Below are 22028 nucleotides of genomic sequence, written 5' to 3'. Positions count from 1 at the left end.
TACCGTGGAAGTGTGGTGTTATTTTGAGCCTGGTTAGTGGTATTGAAATAGCGATGTCATTTAACTTTTGCGTGGCCCGACAACTAGCGTTATAAGCTAATTATCAGTTCGCTAAAACTGGTCACATTCTATCAGCATTAAAACACATCCCAGAGAACGGTTGACTACCTACACGTTCGTTTTGCGCCGGAATTGTCCTTTAAGGGGTCCTTGGCTGACATAGTCTATTTGTCTTAGCTATTTTATTAGAAAGATAATAGAAATAAATTAAACATATTTACAGAATTACACGATTTGTCAGATGAGAATGTGATCTATGATCTGATGTAAATCTAAAAGTAAAAAAAGTTGAGATATTTTTAAATGCATGTGTGTCTCTAAAATGAGGAAGTGGTTTTCACAGCTTTGCTGTTGAGCTGCTAGAACAGTGACTCTTTAAAGCTGTGTGACAGAAACATTCAACAAAATAACATGACCTCATTACTGATAAATATTCAGCAAAAGATCAAATCACTTTTATTACTTCTGGTTTAACTGAGAGCCATTAGTTGATTTGACTCTCTTCTTCATACTCAACCAAAATATTTTCTTAACAAGCGCTGTATATCTGTGACAACAGCATGCTGGCTGAGATTTATGACTCTTGTCTAACACATTCTAACACATAACAGTGCATTTTGGTTTAGATTAACCCCACTTTACTAAAGTAACACTACTTTTACATACTGCAAAATTTCCTTTGCCACTAACCTGAGATGAAGGCATGAATTAGTTTATCTAAATCCTGTTTAGATATGTAATTTTCACTACATACATGAAGTGATAATAGGCTAACTTTGGTATTGACTTGATTTGGCTGTTAAAATTGAGATTAGAATCCCTCATAACGCCAATATTTCTGACTTGTTTTTTCAAGATGAAGCTCAACTTTTAGCCTTTCTTCTTTGTCATCAAAGACTATGATCTCAGTTTTAGCTTTATTTAATAAAACATTCTGTTTCGTCTAACCATTTATTTGGTCAATGCATTGATGCAGCGAGTCTATTGGAGCAAAGTCAGTCTGTGAAAGTGCCATAATAAGCTGAGTCCAAGTTAGACTTTTTCAAATATGATTCAGCATTTTGTCTTAGATATTTGAGCATTCCTTCTGCTTTGTGTATGCACTGACTAAATTAATAAAAGTAAAAAAACTCATATGTCGTAACAGCAGGTAACGTTTGTTTTCCTTCTGGGTTATAGCGCACAGGGAGGTGTAATTGTGTTTGTTTGCTGGCCCACATAGAGATGTTTTTTCCAAACCACACTGTTTGGTAAATAAAGAGGAAGTGATGTACAGCCAGTTCCCGGTATGGGCTACGTAACAGCAAGGAACCTTCCCTGACCTAAACCTTTCATACATCCAACTTGTAACTTTCCCACAATCACTTTCACACTCGTCATTGCCACTTTTCACACCAATATGATCTGTGTTCACCATATCCAAATTTAATATGGATTACATTAAAATACATTTACCAATGTGTAGTTTGTCCACAGGACTTACAGTACATATCTTTCTAAAACAAAACTTTTTCTCCATTCATGAGTCCACATAACCAAGACATTTTAGTCATTCTGGTTATGTTTTGATTCTGATGGGACCTTGTTTCGGTAAAAATGATTTAAGTGCAGAGTGTTACTTATCACTGAAGCAGTTAAATCACTTCACTTTAACTACACTAGATCTTAATGAGGTCTCAGAGGAGCTTGTTGGGGTTTTGGAGTAGAATAATAATCACACATTTTTGTAAGTCCAAACTATATGCCCTCAGCCATTTATGAAATGAATACTGAGCTATAAAGTCACATTTTACTCAATATAGGCTAATTAAACTTGCAATATATTGCACATGAACATGAATGTAGTGATATCTACATCAAAATAAAAGGTGTATAAAAATATACATATATAAATACAGGTATATAAATAGTTCCAAATAAATACATCTTGTACAAAGTAACATATTTACATGTATACAGAATGAGGTGAGTGTCTATTTCTTTTTCATACGCTGTTTGCATCTTCACAAATGCAACTTCTCTTTAGATTCCACCTTAAATCATGATAAGCTTGATTTTCTTAGTTTGCAAGAAATCTGGTCATAGTTTTGAAAATGGAACCGGCGTCTCCCCATTTTCACCTACTTGGACTTTAAGAAAAACAAAAACAAGTGTTGTTCTTTAGTTACGGTCCAAAGGTCATGGGGTGGATCTGCATCATGATGACAGATGTACAGTGTCCACATTAGTCCACAAGGAACATCCCAAATTTTGAGCCACTCAGCTCCAGTTTCCAGTTCTGCAGTCCCGTTGGTACAATCATCTCAGTGAGCAGTTTCTGTCCATTGAGCTGGCTCACTGTCCAGCACTTCTTGCTTACAGGTGTTGAATCTGCCACAGCCGGAAGCTCCACCTCGCAGGTGAGCTTATCACCCACTTTCACGCGGAGGATGCCTGCGTTGCAGTCGTAGGTGCAGGAGAGGTTGAGCTCTATGTATATGAAGTAGGTCCCATCCTTTTCGGCCTTCAGCCAATGCTGCTTTTCATTAAACAAGAAGTTGCTTCCTACCGACCTCCCAGTACCGTAGTTGACTGCAGCCCAGTGCATGGTGGAGTTCTCCAACTTGCCTGGAGGGAAAGACAAACACATCTACTTTAGATGATGTACTGGTTTACACAGAGCAGCAACAGGCTTGATAGTTAGATTTCGTGACATTATCTGATGTGATTAAGGACAGGTAAAAATAATTTGACATGATTAAGGACATGATTAAGGACAGCTAAAAATATTTTTCATGTCATTTTAGTGATGCAAATGGATCTTTAAAATTTGGAAATTACACTGTCTATAAAGAAAATATACATTATGGCCCCAAAGGAAGACACCATTCTCATCTCCATACTGCATCATTTGAATCTGTCATTAAACATTGTTATGTGGCTGCTTTAAATAAAAGAGGACTTACTTGATCCGGCTTCCAAATAGGCAAAGTTCTGCATCTGTTGACAAAATCAAAAATACATGGATTAAAATGTGCAGAGTACATGGGTCAAACATTAAATAGTAGAAGAGAAGGAGGAGCTGATTGTTCAGATTTTAACAACAGGAGTCATTTATTTACCTTGTATGCTGGGTCAGGGGTGATTCCTGACAGCTTCGAGGTTTCAAACTCAACAGGCGGACGAGCGCATTTGGACTGGAGCTCGGACCGCAGCTCCATCACAACCATCACTCCGCCAGCAGCCACAGCTACCACTGTCACGAACAGTAAGATGATTGACCCGACGAGAAAAACGTCCAGGCAGCTTCCACGGCGGCGGCCGCTCGTCTGGAGAGACTCAGTGTCCATTTCTTTAATTTGTTGTCCCATCAATCGGCAGGGTGCCTGAGCTTCAGGGAGACTGTTTAAACCCTCAAGTGTTTAGACTCAGTGAACACAAGGCTTCAGCAGTTGTAAAGCTCCAGGTGATCGGGGTTTACCTCCACAAAGACAGTCCTCTCGATATCACACAGCCCAGTCCGCGTCTTAATGTGAATGTCGCGTCTGTGAGCACCATGGTGGCTTTTTATAGTATGTACTATACACAGTTTCATACACGGAGGAAAAACACGGAAGTCATGGATTTCCCTCTCGCCTCCTCACACACGCCGCCCCCCCTCCGTTGCATGAAAGCGAGCCGAGAAAACGAGACGCACAGACTTTCCACGGCTCTCCCTGCGATTGCGCAAACTCCTGTGCGGTGGAAAACGAAAGGGAGAGAAAATGCGCATCCACCAGCCTCACTACATTCCGAGACAGTCAAATGCTCTCCCTTTTCACTTTGAACCTCACACGCCCGAAAGTGGCACAATGAAGATAATAAAAGCATAATGTAACCAAGGAAGATAATAAAACAAAGACGGTTAGCTCCATGGTATAATACTGAAACTCGTAAATTGAAGACAAATATCGCGGAAACATGAGAAGATTTGGCGTTCCACCAAACTGGAAAATTCTGTTTAATTTGTCAAGATAGTCTAAAAACTGAAGGCCCTCCGTTATGCAGAGCAACGTACTACTCGTCATAAATAGAGGAAAATAGATTATTGAGAAAGCTTTCTGCATAGCAACAATTAAACTTCAAATGTTCTAGTGCTTGCGAAACATGCTCTTGGTGGATATTGTTGGGTTTCCGTAAATAACATCACAGAGTACGGTCTAGAACTGCTCTTTTATGAAAAGCGCAATGAGATAACTGTTGTTGTGATTTGGCGCTATATGAATAAAATTGAATTGGATTGAATAATTTGAAGGTGGACTTGATTCACTTATTGGAAAAGTATTTTTGGTAAGTAAATGTAGAAGAGAACCAGGTGCGCGCACGTGCATGCATGTGTATTTGATGTGTAATGGGATAGGGTGTGGCACTTGGCAAGAGTATATTTCATCATCAAGCTAAAGAAAGCTCACAGCGTCAGTCCTCCAGGTTTATACAGGTATAATTGATGTATTTCTGGCACCACGTGCCAGAACAAATCAGTAGAAATGTAAATTTCGCGGTTGTGCAAAAAGATACGGGAATCCCCACATGTAGTGTAGCGTGTAGTAGGCCTATTGGGTGTGTGTGTGGGTGTGTGTGCGTGTGTGCTTGAGAGAGAGAGAGAGAGAGAGAGAGAGAGAGAAAATGAGCTACAGTTATCCCAAAACATTAAAAAAACTAGCCAACAGCCACCAGAATTCAATCTTATCACGGCACGGCCTTTATGATGCACTGTCAGAAATAAGGGTACAGTAGGGGTCCATTTCTGTCCCCCAAGGTACAATCTATACTAACGTACCCCATAGGGCTCATTGTTGGACCTCAAGGAACATATATGTACTTTTTTGAGGGTCAAAAGGTACATATATGTTCCCAAGCAACCCTCAAGGGTACAGTTTTTGTACCCTTGAGGGTACAGCCCCAGTGACAAGCCATTGTACCCCTAAAGGTACAATTATGTACTTCATTTTCTGAGAGTGTGATAGATGCAAGGGAATTGCCCACATCATGTGTATGAGAGAGAAATTGTAAGGAAAAGGGGAAGATAGGGAGAGTTGTTTCATTATGTTCATGTAGCCGGTGGAATAAGATGCCACCCAGGACACAATTAGCTATATCGGGGTTTTTGTGGCTTTTTTTCTGGTTAATTTTATCATTGACCACAATTGCAACAGGTCATTTTATGAGAGTGCATAAGCCACTGAGTTCTTTTGAAGAACAGCTCATGTGCTTACCGTTTTTTTGTGTTTTGTTTTGCAGTTTTTAACACCAGAATGGCTTAAAAGAAAACTTACACTTAAAAATAAATAAATAAAAAGAGTTTGTGTTTTCTGCCCGTGGTAGTTAATGTAATTGAGTGCAGCTGTTGGGATTTTCTGCACAGAGCTTTGTGTCTTGGTAAGGTCCTGTGTTACTGAATGTTTGGCCAAGACATGCTTACATAGGGAAACTGGGTAAGAGCAGGGCATTTGTGTTTCTCGTGCACCCACGTTAAAGCACTTGGGAGTCCCATCCACAGCACAAACGCAATGCTTACCGAGGCTGCCTGGCTGCTGGAGCTTATACATGAATCTAGACAAGCTTGCCAGTTAGAACAGCCGTGAACAACTGGGAAGCAGCTGTGCTGGCAGAGCCCTCTGTTAGAAAGGAAGAGAGGAATCTTGTAACGACAACATTAAAACCAAGCAAGGATCTTCACTGCAGAACCGCACCCTTACAACAATTTGGAATTGATATCAGTTTAACCCTTGTGTGGTGTTTGGGTGTGTAGGACCAGTTTTCCAGATAAAAGAAAAATGACGCTATTTACAATTTCTTCTAACTTAAACTGATTGCCCTTGGCTTGTTTTCTGTAAAGAACATTAAAAAAAAAAACAATGACTGCTCACGGTACACCCCCTCCCTCTACACATAACAATTACATATGAGGTGTTCCAGTCTGGACCTGAGTCTGTTTAACTGTAGGTGCAAGGAAACTGTGTCCTCGTCCTAACTGGACCTGGTGTGTGTGTGTGTGTGTGTGTGTGTGTGTGTGTGGGTGTGTGTGTGTAATTCAAGGTAAGATTTAGCTTTGCTAGGCTTTAAATGTATCTTTGTCCCATAGTTATATTACATATAAGACAATAAAATATATAACTGTCAATTACATCATAGCCATGCCCTAAAACACTGTCTGCTTTATCCTTGATTTTAACATCAACGAGACCATAATTCAAACAATTAACATCATTATGTATTGCAGAAGACTTAAAACTAGCGAATGAGACCATATACTTATTATGAAAATGTTAACTGAAGTAATAAATCAAGTGAGAAGTGGGTCACTTTCTCGTAGACTTCTACTGAAACCAACCTCCTTTTAAAACTGCATGTGTCGCCCCCTGCTGGAATTCAGATAGAACGCTGGTTCAAGGCCGCCTTTGCAGCACTTTGCCGAACCAGATTCTTTGTCCATTAGTATTAATTGCCTGTGATTCCTACAGGAATATTTAACAAGACATGTGTTTATTTAAAACTACTTGATAAGATGGGGTTACACGGTCCACTAGCGAATCTCTGGATCTCTAGGAAGAAAGACGATGAAGAAAGACGTTGATGCTGCTACATTGTGACCAAAGTCTGCCATAACAAGTGAGACTGTAGCGGTCCACTGCCAATCTGCTTAATATTTTACCTAGATTTAAACAATGTTACACTTAAAAGAAAACAACAAAGAATGTATGCATTTAAAGTTAAACAACTTAACCACTATATCAAACCTATGGTGCAAAATAAAATCTGATAGATTTACCACCCAGTAACATTGCTGTAATGGAATACAAGCACTTTTGTCACACTTACATATTGGACTTTATACTTGTCATTTTAATTAATTAGCAATAGTTTCTTTCCATAGTTTCCATCTTTACAGTTTGTATGACTGCGTATGAATTTAAACTTGATACTGCCAATGTGCAGAGAGAGGGCCATGAAGAAGTTGTTTGGTGAGCACAAACTTGACTGGCCTTCACCTGCACAGAGCCTTGTTCAACTACTCGTTACCATAGGCGTCCTGTGATCACAAAAGATTATTTAAATTCGTGCTCACCACCACAAAAAAAATGACATAAATGTTTCGGTGCACACGAATCAATAGATTAAATAACGTGACCATTTCACAAACTACCGTGAGACTGGGTTGCCATTCGACACAGATAATAACGTCTCCTTAAGGTACTGTGGAAATCATAGTGAAGATGTGAGAAGTCAAGAGGAAGTTACAGAATAAGTCATATCACACTCTGATGTAATGTAACATGCAGTTCCCAGGAGGATTAATGCTAATGACTTTGGTAATTCCTTGACTTTTCTTGTGGTGACACCAGCAGGACAAGCTGTACTTAGTGCTAATTAGTTTGTTGAGCTGCTAGCATGGCTGTAGACTCAGTCAGTGTAGGGACCATGCAGTTAGCTGATCAGATTTAACCTGTAAATGTTGAAAAAGATAAATAAATAAAAAGATTAGTTCATGTATAGGTCTTGAGCATGTCTGTGTTTTTCAGGCCATGTGTGATTACTAACAAAAGTGTGTACGCAGAGTTTAAATTGTAATTTCCCCACTGGGGATTATTAAACAAATTAAAATGAAATAAAAATTAAATTAAATTAAATTAAATATATCTTGAGTCTATAAGTGTGTTCAAGGTGAGCAGCGCTAATGCACCTATTTAACTTTTGGGGTTACATAATTTGGTCACAAAGGGATCACCAGTGTTACAGTGCAACTGGTGTAGTTACTGGTGTAGGCTTTCCCTCCTCCATCAGGTGATCTGTACATCCCCAGCCTCCTATAGGAGAGTTTACACTGGGATTTATGGTCATCACACTCAAGTTGCTGCATGCTCAGCAAAACAAGATGAGCTGATCAAATCCGAGCAGTTTGCAAAGAGAGAACAATCAAGGGAATGTTTTAGGTTGTTATTGAAAGGGAAGTGCACAGTTATATAAAGACATACATAAGACGGGAAGTGTCTGTCATCGGCAAAGTTTCAGTAATCATCAGACTACATGCACAGTTAGGGTTAGGGTTAGGGTTAAAAATTAACACTATAGGCCTGCTGCTGGATTGTTGCACTTATTGTATGATGACGTATTGTTTTCAGGAACCAATGTTGCAATGCAGCTGTGAAGCAGAAAATCATTGAGCAACATGCAGTGATTGCAGTATTTTTGTGGTTTAAAGATCCAATGACACGCTGCTTTTTGGATGCGTTTATATAGACCTTAGTGGTCCCCTAATACTGTATCTGAAGTCTCTTTGCCTTTCTGCTGTAGAATCACAGCCATTAGACCCAGTCAAACTATGAGCTTTACTTAGGACGTGCCATTTAGGTGTCTATAGCTTTAAATGCTATGGGGGCGGGGGGTAACCTTTCCCCTTAGGACGTAATATCAGTTCAGTTCGTCAACACAAAAAAACTATCGCCACTTCTAGCTGCTGAGGGGGTCATAGGCAGGCTGGGGGATCACATATTATTGTTAAAAAAAACACCTCATAAAGTGAAATTTTCATGCTATGGTACTCTTAAAGGTGCTCTACGTGATGTCATGCATGTTTTAGGCTAGAAAATTTGTTGTCAAATACAGCAAACATCTCCTCCCTATCCGTGAGCTGCCTGTCCCCAGATAACACTGTAAAAAACGCGGTCTCTGCGGACAGCCCAGGGTCTACAAACAGCAACAAAAACAAACTGTGCCCACCTGCATCACGAAGCATACACAAACAGTGTTCCAGCGTTCGAGCATTCCAGCCAATAACCGACAAGAAGGATTTGGGGGTGGGGGTTGGGGGGGTTAGTGCGCAAAAGCACAGACAGGTAGGGGAGGGGGAGGGGACGGGATGAGGAGAAGGGGGGGGCAATCTAGTCTAGTTTTGTTTGAAAAAATGTCAACAAGAAGTAACTTTACCCAACATTGCTCAGAGAACCTTTAATAACGGGCTCTTGACATTCCAAAAGTCCTCTCCAAGTAAATACAATCTTCTATTGACTTTTAAATGGTGTTAAATCCCACTGAGAAAATAGTGTTCATCTAAATGATGAAATGTGTTATATTTAATTCATAATTTTGTGTGTGAAGACATGTTCCATATTTAAATAAAAGTTTAGTTTGTTTATTTGAAACCTGACAAATGATACTTTCAAACTCTAAACTTTGAACACTTTCATCCTTAGGCTGGAAAATATCATTCTTCTCTGTGTTTAAACTGAAACAAAGGAGTTGTTGTGATGTTGTGGTAGATCATACACATAGAGTTACAACAATGTGGACCAAAATGGCAATAACTTCATCAGTCCCCAGCCTCACACCCCTAAAGTAAATGCTATTGTCATGTATTGTAATTTCATTGTAACTATCCAAAAAATAATAAATGTAGTGATAAATAAAATAACAGTAAAGGATCAATAGGCAACAACTATTTGGCTGTAATTAATGAAATTGATCAAAATCATTTTTCACCCATGTAGAATGACATCACAAAAAAACAAACTCTAAACAATTAACACCACTGCCTTTGATGTGTAAGAAATGACTACAACAATAATAATGTGTCAGTACTGCTAATGGTAAATATTTACATAAACAGTATTTGCTCTTGTGTAATATATTTTAATGCTTATTGTTCTTTTTGTTCTTGCTATATTGCAATGCTTTTTTGGTTGCACAAAACTAAAACAAGAAACATTGAAAAGTTAATTATTATTACCATCATATTTATTTTGTAAAGCAATGTCAGGATATGAAAAATGATTGTGTTTATTTATTCGAGTATTTTACTTATGATAAGTACTAGGAGGTTTTGTGTTACATATTCATGTTCATCTTCTGGCACGACGTTTCATGTTATCTAACTTTAACACCTACAGTATGGGTCCTGCTGGGAGGGGAGGAATCTCTCTTTCCTCTTCTGAGGTTACTTCCATGTTTTCCCCTCCTGTGCTGAGTGTGGTTTTGTGCGGGGTTTTCATAAATCTTCTTAGAGAGCTTGGGCCAGTCAGGAAGCTTTAGTGTGTAAAGCCAACAGAGACCTTGTTGTGTTATTGCAACAAATACACAAATTTGTGTTAGAATATAACATAATCTATCTTTATGACATTTTTTCAAAATTTGCAAATTGCAAACAAGTGCTTCAGTTGTAAATTTGTCATTACTCATGGGGAATGACAAGTGAGAAATGACAGTGGGTGTAATAGTAAAGCAATATGGGAACTGCTTCTGTGGGGGAGTGACAGAGATCGGAAAGTCAACACGAAACAGAGAAAATGAGAAATGTAGCATTTAGCATTAATATGTCACAGCCGACATTTTCAGTTTGCAGAAGGTCAGATGTTGCTCCAGGGCAAACACCCATGTCTTCTGTTCCTTAATGAAACTAACACACTAGTTAAAACATTAGCCAACCAATTAGGTACAACCACACACACAAATTAATTACTCAAAATTTTCCAGATTTGTTTAAGAAAGCTTAGTCTTGCCAAAAACCAGTCAACTGCCCACTTTGTATTGCTAAATATAGTGCTGGAGTGTGTTGTGTGAGTCATGGAATAATTGTATATTAGTCTGTCTGGATGGACAATTAACACACTGTACTATATGTATTTGACTGCTGATTGATTCTATCAACCTGTGGTGGAAGGAAATCAGGAGTTCTGCCAGACCTCTGCTGTTCCACCTTTCTTCAGAGGAAGTGACATCAGCATTACTCAGCGAGAAGCTGTAATGTGTCATACGGTGGAACGTAATCATTTCATAAATGGTTGTATATTTTCCTTACTAAAAGTGATTTATCAGAGAGAAGGTGAATACAAACTTAAGTATAATCAGTTACTTATAAATCTATACACTTGCACACACACGTACAGTTTCCATATCCATAGTTGGATTTTCTGTGGTCAGGATTGCGTATGGGCCTTTTTGACATGAACAGAAAACACCACGTGTTGTGCTGGGGTTCTCACAGGGAAGTTACAGTCTCTGTTTTCACTTCACAATTAGAAAAGTCTCTCTCTTTCTCTCTTTTTTTTGCTCTCTATCTATTTCCCATATCCACTTATTGATATAAAACAAAATTTGCTGACCATCAGTAGAGGCAAAAAAAAAACCCACCCCTGGCAGTGCCTTCGCTGCCCCAACAGCAGAGAGTGAAATTACGAAACCTTTCGTTACGATGTCTTTTACTACACTTCATAGGAAAATAAAGGAACTTACAGATATGACATGTTTGACAAGTTTTCCTTTGCTGTGAGGAAACTATTGTGTCCTTTTTTCCATGTGTTTATGAAAGTGTATGAACATCTATTCTCATGATCATCCTCTTCCCTCCCAAAAGAAAAGAAAAGAAAGAAAAGAAAAGAAAAGAAAAGAAAAGAAAAGAAAAGAAAAGAAAAGAAAAGAAAAGAAAAGTAAAGAAAAGAAAAGAAAAGAAAAGAAAAGAAAAGAAAAGAAAAGAAAAGTATGTCAGGGTCAAAATACAAAGTCAGTTTGTGTAAATAGAATCCTGGTACTCTTCCTCCCCTGTAGGACATTGTCCATTGTTGGAAACATGTTATCTCACGTAGTAGAAACATGTTTCCTGCTCTTGTTAATTGGATGCTGTAATGACACTTTTTGTTGTTACTAGTACTCCATACTTCCTGATGTAGCCTACACATCAGTAATAATATCGTAGTCAAACCTTCTATTAAATCCACTTCTGCCAGCAGTAGGCAGAATTAGTCTAGACTTTTTCTTCAGTTCTTCATTAGTTACAAACTTTACGTTATGGTAAAGAAAACATTTGGCCCAGGAACTGTTTTTCTCTATCAAACACGGGGGACCTTCGCAGTAGCTAAAACATAGACCTAGAGTACATTAGATCTGTAACAACACACCTCATTAAATACAATGTATGTCAAAATCAAATAACTACAATAATACAGAAACTCAAAATCACCCCCAGTCTACTTTGGCTCTTACATTTTTGGCCCCTAATTGAAAGACAGCAAGGCAACCAATTACTCAAACAATAACAGAAGAAAAACGTGTTTTTTACTTATTAGTAAGATTCGTAAGTCTCTCTCAAACATTATTTTTTCAACAGGTCTTATTAGAGTGTTTGATTTTGTTTTTTGACCAACACTGCAAACAAGTCTCTTGGCATCTGGGATGGTCTGAATGACTGTACATAAAACCCAGCAGTTTCATGCGGCAGAATCATCAACAATCAAGAGTCAGTGTCCAATTTGTCTGTGTGCAATCTCTACTGTTTGTGAACTGCTCTTGCTACAAGGCGTGTGAAAATCACTCCATATCTTTTGACAGTTGAGCGCCCTCTTTTGACCAAAAATGGCCCAAAATAGTCCACGCCAACATGAAAAATGCTGGCTTATCTGGTTAAAGGCTGTCTTTAGGCAGGTCTGTCATTTTTGCCATTGTTTGTTTTCTCCGGGTGTTAACCTTTCTGCAGACAAGGCACGAACTGACTTTCTTACCTCTATTTTATCCTCTTCAATCACTAGCTGTAAAGGTTTCTCTGGCCACACATGCTCTGGTTCTTGAAGAAATGCTGCACCTCAAATCCAATCAAGATGATCAACAACTTGGCTGCCGTTAGGCCGCTAGATGCACAATCAGATGGGTTTGTTGATGTATTGATGTATCTCCACTGTGATGGCTTGGTGGATTCCCAGATGTTGGAATCCCCACGAGCTACAAAAGTCTTGGATCGCGTTGTTTTCTATGTACCGTAAGACTGTAGCTCCGTCGGCACAGAATGCTGATTGTTGCAGCTTCGTTGCTAACTCTTGTTTCAACATCTTGTCAATGCTCGTTACCACTAAATGGACTGTTCTTACATAGCTTTTATAGTCTCAACAACTACTCAAAGCGCTTTTACATAGTACAGGAACCATTCACCATTCACACGCATGCATACACTGTGGCAAAAGCTGCCGTCCAAGGTGCCACCTCTTCTTGCTTAGACGGCGCAACCTTTCACTTTCCCAGCATGAATGAACAGTGCACACAACCTACGTGATTTGTCAATCTGAGATATGTTGCAGTCCCATATTCACTCTTTGTTGCATTTGACACATGATGGAGGTCTGCTGTTACCACACCACCAACTTCAACAGGCTTCAGATGTTTGCTTTCAGCAAAGGTTGAGACCTGTTTTAAGTCGCTAATCAAACTATTTCCGAGCAAGCTTGACTGAAACAGGCTTGTCCCAGGTATGTTTCTCTTTAATCCACTTCTGCATCAAAGTTGTTGCAGGGAGGACATAATGATGGTGGCCTTCTCCGGGACTCCTGTAAAGTAGTGACCATCAGTGTGGTGTACAGAGTTTCTCACATAGTTCATGAACTGCTTATCCTCTTGTGACATTTCCAACATACCATCACACTACTGAAATTTGACTTCCTGTAGCTCATAAACACCCATAGTCTTCTGAGTCAGCGTCTGTGTGATCTTCCAATAGACAATTGACATTCCTTCCAAGAGTACAATAGAGAGAACACAGTCATCTTTGGCCCCAGTATAAGCACTTGTTTCACTGATAGCATCTGATAATGTACATTTCCCTTAGTTACCTTTCCAAAGGTAGAGATTTCTTGTTTTGCAAAATGCAACATGACTGGATATTTCTGAGCACAAACATGGCATTTCATCCTCTTTATATACTCTTTGCTTGCATGCCGTTTAACTAAGCATCCAAAGCCTACTCATTCTTCTTGAGAAAATGTCCTCCTTGTGTGGAGTCAAATACACATAGGACTTTATCTTTTCAATTTAATTTAATTTATATTATCAAATCATAACAATAGTTCTCGCAAGACACTTTACAGATAGAGTAGGTCTGGACCAGATTCTATAATTTACAATGACCCAACAATTCCAGTTATTCCCCCAAGAGCAAGCATTAATTGCAACAGTGGCGAGGAAAAACTCTTCCTTTTACAAAGAAACCTCGGTAGTGAGAAAAATCTCATTTTAGGGAGAAACCTTTGACATACCCAGGCTCTTGGTAGGCGGTGTCTGACCGTGCCGGTTGGGGGTGTAATGAATAGTGGCAATAATAGTCACAATAAAGATAATGCAACAATGACTAGAAATAGTAGTTTTAGTATGTCATGGCATAGCAGGGCACTACAGGACGTAGCAGAGTACAGCAGAGGATGGGAGGGTAGCATGGGAGGCGTAGCAGATCTCTGCTTTAATCCATTCCTCAGTTCTGTTCATCAAATCTTTGCAGTTGGATGCCTTGGACTCAAACCAGTAAGTTTGGTCGGTCTCATGTTCTTCTTTCAGATAGAGTTTTACTGAATCGTTAAAATCAACGGGATCCTCAAAATGTTTTTTGTAAAAGCTTTATCTCATTTCGTTCAATATGTGTCAAATTAGCATGATTTTTAAGGCTATTTTCTATTAATTTGTTAAATCCATTTCTTAACTGTACTCTATAAAGATGACAGGTGAATCAAAGTGATGGAGAAATATCTCCCAGATTGCATCAATGAGGGTCAACCAACGTCACTGTGACACACATACAGTTCGTGGAAGTTATAGTCACCTAATTATATGTTACCTAGGCTAGGAAGAAAGAGAGGTCGCAAGAGAGAGAGAGAAAGAGAAAGAGAGAGAGAGAGAGAAACTTTATCGGAAGGAATATGAGACCGACCAAACATACTGATTTTAACCCAAGGTATCGAACTGCAAATATGTGATGGACAGAACTGACTGATAAATGTATTAAAGAAACAAAACTTTATTAAGAGTTTACTATATGTAAATATTTCTGTAAAAAAAAGATCTGGAAGGTCATCTGGTCGTTCTAGCAGTATGAAATCAAACAACAATCATTTGTTTCGGCTGGTACTTTAAAGAGAGAGAGAGAGAGAGAGATAGAGAGAGAGAGAGAGAGAGAGAGAGAGAGAGAGAGAGAGAGATGATCTTCCAGTGTATTGCGCCACCAGTCAGAAGTGTTTCCCTCCACCGTAGTGCATATCTTCAAGGTGACGGATAACCTAACGAGTCAGGGCGAGCCCTGCACACTCTGTGATGAAATTAAAAATGCGTAAAAAAGAAATTTGACTGTGAGAGTCAGCGAAGTGACACGTGCCGGGGGGAGCATAAATACTGTGTCAACCTGTGGAGTTACTTACATGCTCTCAGCAGCTCTGCACATAAGTAGTTCAAGGACGCTCCCTATTCTAAAGCCAACATAGTTTAACTCCGAGTTTCCACCCGCAGAGCATCGTCATGTTGGATACGTTTGGGTCGCAGAGCTCCGGTCGGCCAGCCTCCAGCGCGGACCTCCAGCTCAAACTGGCGGACAGTAAGAGCAGCTTTGCCGCACCAGATATGGGGATGAAGAACGGCACAGGGAAGAATTTCATAGAAATAACAGGTCCGGCCTTATCCAAAAGAAAACTTCTGGTTGGCCTAGATCTCCTCTGCTTCTTCCTGGGTAAATATCGAAATGTATAGCAACAGTAGCCTACTTCACATATGTTATTGCACTTGTTGAAAGCACTGCTGTGTAGGTATGCTAGAACTTTATGGACTTAAGTAAACCGGGAGTGAACTCAATTTGACAAAGGCACCTGTGTAATACTATTAATCCCAACAAAATATTTGAATAGATCTTTAAATTGATAATTGCTTAATGCGAGGTGCTGATGTTGATCAATGAGGTCATGTGGTGTAAGGGCATTTTTTGCCCTGAACTGCTTTATATCCTAAGGTGTTTCTGTTATTTTGTCCAAACAGAGTAGGGTGAGATGAGTGGATCATATCCTACTTACAGTTATTAATTCATTATGTATGCATTTTTAGAGCTGAAAAGAACAGCTGAATACTCAATAGAATTTCATCCAGCTACCTCAATTGTGAGGATGTGCTGCTCTATTGTCTAATGTGATTATATATATGAACATCTTCAGTCTTGATGTGTGGGTACAACAAAAAAACTAAAAATCTGATCTGATCATTGTGGGGTGATATGAACGTACATTTTATTAATCAAATAAATCAATCAATACAACTACTAAGTTTGAGATCTGTTCAGGCACTAGGCAATCATTTTTAACTTTGAATACTACAGGTGAATTCCGCTAAAAAGTGTTTTTCCTAACCACTGAGAGTAATTCTGGTAAGGGTGGACTTCCGCCATGTTGAGTTCTGTTCCTCATTGTTTCCGTCCCTTTTTAACTTAATCAACAAAGACAGTCAATGGCTACATTTAGGCATGGTAATCACGCTTGTGGGCCTGCAGAGTCTGAGAAAATTAACACAAAAAGTTCTCTCTGCATCTCCATGTATTCTTGGCTCTCTTTTTTTCTACTCATGCAAACTCTTGAGTGCTCCATGCCAGCTGGTTTGTGCTTTGCCCAGGGAATTCTACAGTTTCCATGACAACCTCCAATTCTCAGGGTAGAGCCGGGCCAGAGGGAAATGGATTTATTGTAAATAAATATATGCACAATCTACTGTGTGTGTGTGTGTGTGTGTGTGTGTGTGTGTGTGTGCAGAATTGTTGTTCCCGTCCACGGCCCCTATATGTGACCATAGTAGGTTATATAATGTCGGCTAATTGGAAAAAGCTGGACAGAGAGGTAGTCTGTATAACAACAGATTGGAGCCCGGGGGGAAGGACACCCAGAGACAAACAGAGATGGCGTGAGGCTGAATCTGGCTCTGGTCTGATGCAGCAGTTGGTCTTTGTTTTGTAGGGAAGAGTTCAACTGAAGTCACAAACAACCAACCCTTTCCCTTCCCATCAACAGAAATACAAATACACACACACACACACACACACACACACACACACACACACACACACACACACACACACACTTTTTTCCTGTAAAACTATTCCTTGTTTTACATCTCTCTGTGTCAGATTCCCCTTCTCCTTTTAATATAGTCTTGAATTTCTGTTACCTCCTCTTTTCTTTTTCATTTTAGTCCGTATTACTTCTATCTGTGATTGCGTACTTAATGTTGGGTGTGTGACAGGGATGAAGATGAAGAGTCACATCGGTCTTGGTGCTGGGTGTCCAACGTCAATTCTTTGGGGAGAAATGACAAGACTATCAGAGCTGTGACATACTGAAAAAAACTTGTACTCTTCTTTATTTGATCTGGATTAAATCATGTTTATTTCTGTTAAGTTCTTGCATTGCTGCTTTCGTTTACTTAACATTATACATTAAAGGGGGTTGGCTTCTTTTGTTAAGCAGTTGTTCAGCCATGCATTGCTTTGAGCTAAAATGATAATATTGCTCATAGTTACATAGTGTTATCATACTGATGTTTGACAGTTAATTCTCCTTGGTCCCATCTCAGTTTAGCATGTTTGCTAGTTAGCACTAGTAACAAAGTATAGCTAAGGCTGATGGGTTGGTTTTTACAGTTATTTGATCAATAAACCAAAGTTTACGGCAAATTACATGTTGACCTCATGATTGTGCTAGATGAAAGGTCCGTGGTCAGTAGGGTACTTCATCTGGTGAATGTTTGCTGAAACATCAGTGGCAGTCCAACCAATTTTTGCCGAGATATTTCAGTCTTCTTATCCTTAGCTCTGTTCCTCTTCCCACGAATCATCTCCCCTTTCACATCACAAAGAGGAATGTCCATACTCCCACTGGGGACTGTTGGGATATCAAATCATCGCCTCTCTCCTCCTCCTTCTCCTCCTCCTCCTGTGCAGCTTCCATCCCTTTCTTTGCATGTGAGCTGAAGGCAGTGAGTCCTTACAGAAGGGGCTTCATGTGCGGGGACCCCAGCATCACCTATCCTTATCTGCACCGAGAGGCCATTCCGGACGAATTACTCATCACCGGTGGCATCATCATCACCGGCCTCACTGTGAGTGCCCATCATCCTGATCCTCCCTGTGTCATGGTTTTCCATTATTCATTTTATACAATGCAATGATAATATAATACGATGGTTCTGACTAAGTGTCCACCTCCAGATTGCCCTTGGGGAGTGTTATCGAGTTCGTTTCAGAGGCGTCAGCTCCAAGGCCTTTGTCAGGAACCTGTATGTGTCCTGTCTGTACAAGGAGCTGGGCTGCTTCCTGTTCGGCTGCTGTGTCGGCCAGTCACTGACCAACATGGCCAAGCTGAGTGTTGGGAGGCTGCGACCGCACTTCCTGTCTGTGTGCGCTGTCACCTATGCGTCGCTTAACTGCACACCTGGAACCTACATTTCAACAGTGAACTGCCGCCAGCCTGACCACCGGTTAGAAGACGAGGCCAGGTGTGTGTGTGTGTGTTTTTATGTTTATGCACATGTGTAATGTATTATGGGCCATTTAGGTGTTATTCTAAATTATTCTCCTATTTTTTAGGAAGTCCTTCTTCTCTGGCCACGCTTCCTTTGCGATGTACACAATGCTCTATTTAGCAGTGAGTATTTATACATATTTTTAAATCTATCAATCAATCTATCTATCTATCTATTTATCTATCTATCTATCTATCTATCTATCTATCTATCTATCTATCTATCTATCTATCTATATATCTATCTATCTATCTATTTATCTATCTATCTATCTATCTATTTATCTATATATCTATCTATCTATCTATCTATCTATCTATCTATCTATCTATCTATCTATCTATCTATCTATTATACATTTTCTCCCACAAATACACTCAAACACTGGCCAATGCAATTCACTGTCTCTCTAATTTCCAAATACCATCTATCTATACAATGTAAAGAGAGAATGAATAAAACAGGGAGCCATCATCAGTCCAGTTAGCAGCAGAAAGTGAGGGAATAAAAGAGAAGAGGAAGAAAGAGAAGGACTAAAATGGAGAAATGGGACAAACAGAGACAGCTTTGTTCTGCTGTGGGAGGAGTGTGACCTCGCCTCACTGCCTCACTGCTCTCCTCCATTGTGTGTATGTGTGTGTGTGTGTGTGTGTGAGCTCCTGCATTTATATATTTGTTTATGGTCGCTTATGTGTGTCCCCGTGCAAGTGCCTGCATTTGTGCGCACACAGCATATTAATGTACATATGTGTGCCATCTTGTGTGTGAGGGAAATCTTGGCTTGCTTGCTGAAATAATTAAAAAGGGGAAGATGAAAAACAAGGCATATCCAATGTCCCAACAAGGATGTTCTTTGCCTAAGATCTTAGAAGGGCCATTAAGTGCACTGAATTCTGAATCCATATTTGACGCACTGAATCTTATGAATTTGGATGGAAATGTTGACATTTCAATACATTGAGCCTCTAATCCATTCTTAGATACAATTCAGTATTTAAATAAGACTGGGCCAACTGTAATCAACTATTGTTTAGACAGTATTTGCCTGAAAAAGACTTGATGAGGGTCACCGACTGGGCAAAGCGGGCAATTGACTCAATCCTCAGGGGGCAAAAAGGCTTCAAATTCACTATGTGGCAATTCAATTTATTGTAATCTTATTAAGTGCACATTTGTTTGGTAATCCTGTATGCACTACTAAAACACATAATAACCCTAAATAAATAATAGGGGCATCACCTTCATCATAACTTAATGTTGGGGCTCCGTCTTGGAGAAGGTCCTTGACTTAAAATCCAGTTGTACAGCCTTTGTTGTTTTCAACAGGTCAAAATGCCTAAATATTCTTATGTATGATATTTACAATGGGGAGAATTATGATTTTAGGCCACTCTTTAATATAAGTGTTTCAATGTAATGTAAACTACGTAAAATAGTATGGTATTCTGTCCTACATTCTGATTTCCTTCAAATTTACTGTAAGATTTGTGTTGATTGGGGGATCTATATATATTGTACTTATGATAGACTTGTTATTAATGTTCAAAAACATATATAATGAAAAAGGCCAACTGCAAAGATATGGGTCATTATTTACAGTAACAGATAACCTTATTGTCATTTGCAATAAATAACCTAATATATTGAATCAAGTTATGTTATGTTATTTTTGTCATGTAGTTTTACCTGCAGGCACGATTGACATGGCGTGGGGCACGGCTGCTGAGGCCGGCACTGCAGTTCTTCCTGGTTCTGCTGGCAGTCCACACTGGTCTGACCCGCATTTCAGACTACAGGCACCACCCTTCCGACGTGCTAACAGGCTACATTCAGGGAGCCCTCACTGCTTACTGGGTGGTCAGTAAAACTTTGTCTGCTTGTTTTTGCTTTGGTTGGGTGTCAAAATGTCAATGCATGTTTCAAATCTTAAGATTTGGTGTGTTTTTGTTTGTTTTCAAGGCCTTCCACATCTCGTCCATGTTTAAAAGTGAGTCAAGTTTAGCTCTGTCTCCGACTGAGACCCTGGACAGTCCCTTGTCGCCCCACCACACTGTCTGCTAAACCTCACCTCCACCAACCCTTGCCTGGACCAACATCCACCTGCTGCCTGTGATCTAGTTTGGATGGACAAGAAATTTGAAGAATGTGAGACCATTTCCTGTGAAGTCAAACCACATACCTCAGGATTGGGACAGAGACGGAGAGTGACTGGAAATTGTGTAATACTGTATGTGGGTCAAAAGACAAAACATATGAACTGGGAGAAATGAAGAGGGAGGGTGCTGAGAACAATACTGACTGCTCGGTTGGAGTGTTGTGTAAGCAGCCAAGCACTCAACCTTTTTCTCTTTGTTACTAGCCTTCACCTGTGATACTTACCTGTGAGATGAGATGACTGAATCCTGCAAAAACAAACAGCTACTACCACTCTACAGGTCACCTGTAAATATATACAGATTTTGTACTCAAATGATACTGTAAAAGCACTTTTTGATTTCCATTTTAGTGTTATTAATTACCACTTTGTAGTCATTTGGTGAGTAGGATGTATTATATTTTATACAAACATGTAATATATGTTGTACTTTAGTTTTTTTTCTTTTTTTTACATGAACCCAGTGAATGTAAAGGTATTTAAGGAAAGCGCAAATAGAGAGAACGTTTAATAATTAGAGAATGACGATGAGAATGTCAACACAATATAATCCATGTTTGAAAAGCACGGACGTTACTAGATCGTGAATGCTAATGAATGTTGTTAGACTACTTGCCACTCCAAGAGCACACAGATCATTAAAGAAAAATCTTATTTCTTTTTTTAATCATTGTCTCTTTAAGTTCATTTGTGACATTCTTTTTAAAATACTTACTGGATATACATTTTGAAAATAACTTTTTTTATGTTGTTGCATAATCTTTTATAAGATTATTGTACATCCTCTAAATTAACTGAGTTATTTGGCCATTATTTTCAGCTTATTCCAAGAAAAGTGAAAAATAATTTGCGTATCCACCCTGTGATTTGGATTTGCTCCAAAGATCTAACGTGTTCTCCCTTGGCCCACGCACCCTTCCACCAAGTTTCAGGGAAATCGGCCAGTAGTTTTTCTGTACTGCTGACAGACAACCAAACCTGCAAACAAATTGAGCCAAAAACATGACCTCACTGGCAGCTAAAAGATGGTAAAGGGTACGACAGAATCTGAAAACTTTCTCTGGGTGTGTCACTTTATCTTCACACAGAGTCAATCGACTTGTCCTTCCTATGAAGCTATTGATTTGTGCAGCTTACAGAACGTAAACAGCTTTGGAATTACACAGCAGTGGAGATTCTACTTTTTCAAGACCATTGTTCATCACTTTTGTGATGAACAATGGTAAAGTTCACACATACGGCAAAAAACTTTTTAGGCTTCCAGGTTTACTTCTGTGATATGAACCCACTGAATATGCGCAGTAGTGTTTTTCCAACTGACCCTGCTTGCGAGTTCCTGTTTGGCCCACAGACTCTGGTGATGTCACGGATCTTTTAATCACTTTTCTTGGCTTGAGGTGTCCTGGCAATTGTTTCACAGATGTCTCTTCTCCAATGGTGGCCTATGTGGAAAAATCCTTTTCGGGCAGCACTGGGATTTCTCGTTGCAATACTGTGAGTG

At 39.4% G+C, this 22028-nt stretch overlaps 2 protein-coding genes across 2 annotated transcripts; one reads left to right on the top strand and one right to left on the bottom strand.

The window, feature by feature from the left end:
* Positions 1 to 1466: 1466 nt before the first annotated feature.
* LOC117959437 lies at positions 1467 to 3866 on the bottom strand. Its single transcript, XM_034896592.1, has 3 exons — positions 3162 to 3866; positions 3006 to 3039; positions 1467 to 2667 (listed from the first exon to the last, which is right to left on the bottom strand). Exons 1-3 carry the CDS (start codon positions 3408 to 3410, stop codon positions 2285 to 2287), a joined length of 666 nt encoding a protein of 221 aa, XP_034752483.1. The 5' UTR covers positions 3411 to 3866; the 3' UTR covers positions 1467 to 2284.
* An 11181-nt stretch (positions 3867 to 15047) lies between these two features.
* Positions 15048 to 21194, top strand: LOC117959273 (phospholipid phosphatase 3-like). The gene is made up of 6 exons (XM_034896306.1): positions 15048 to 15544; positions 17792 to 17949; positions 18059 to 18345; positions 18437 to 18494; positions 20053 to 20229; positions 20332 to 21194. Exons 1-6 carry the CDS (start codon positions 15337 to 15339, stop codon positions 20431 to 20433), a joined length of 990 nt encoding a protein of 329 aa, XP_034752197.1. The 5' UTR covers positions 15048 to 15336; the 3' UTR covers positions 20434 to 21194.
* The last annotated feature ends 834 nt before the right edge of the window (positions 21195 to 22028 follow it).

Source organism: Etheostoma cragini, chromosome 2, assembly GCF_013103735.1.
Source record: "Etheostoma cragini isolate CJK2018 chromosome 2, CSU_Ecrag_1.0, whole genome shotgun sequence".
NCBI lineage: Eukaryota > Metazoa > Chordata > Actinopteri > Perciformes > Percidae > Etheostoma > Etheostoma cragini.
Note: the sequence above shows the minus strand (reverse complement) of the source record. Positions and strands in the feature narration are given on the sequence as shown.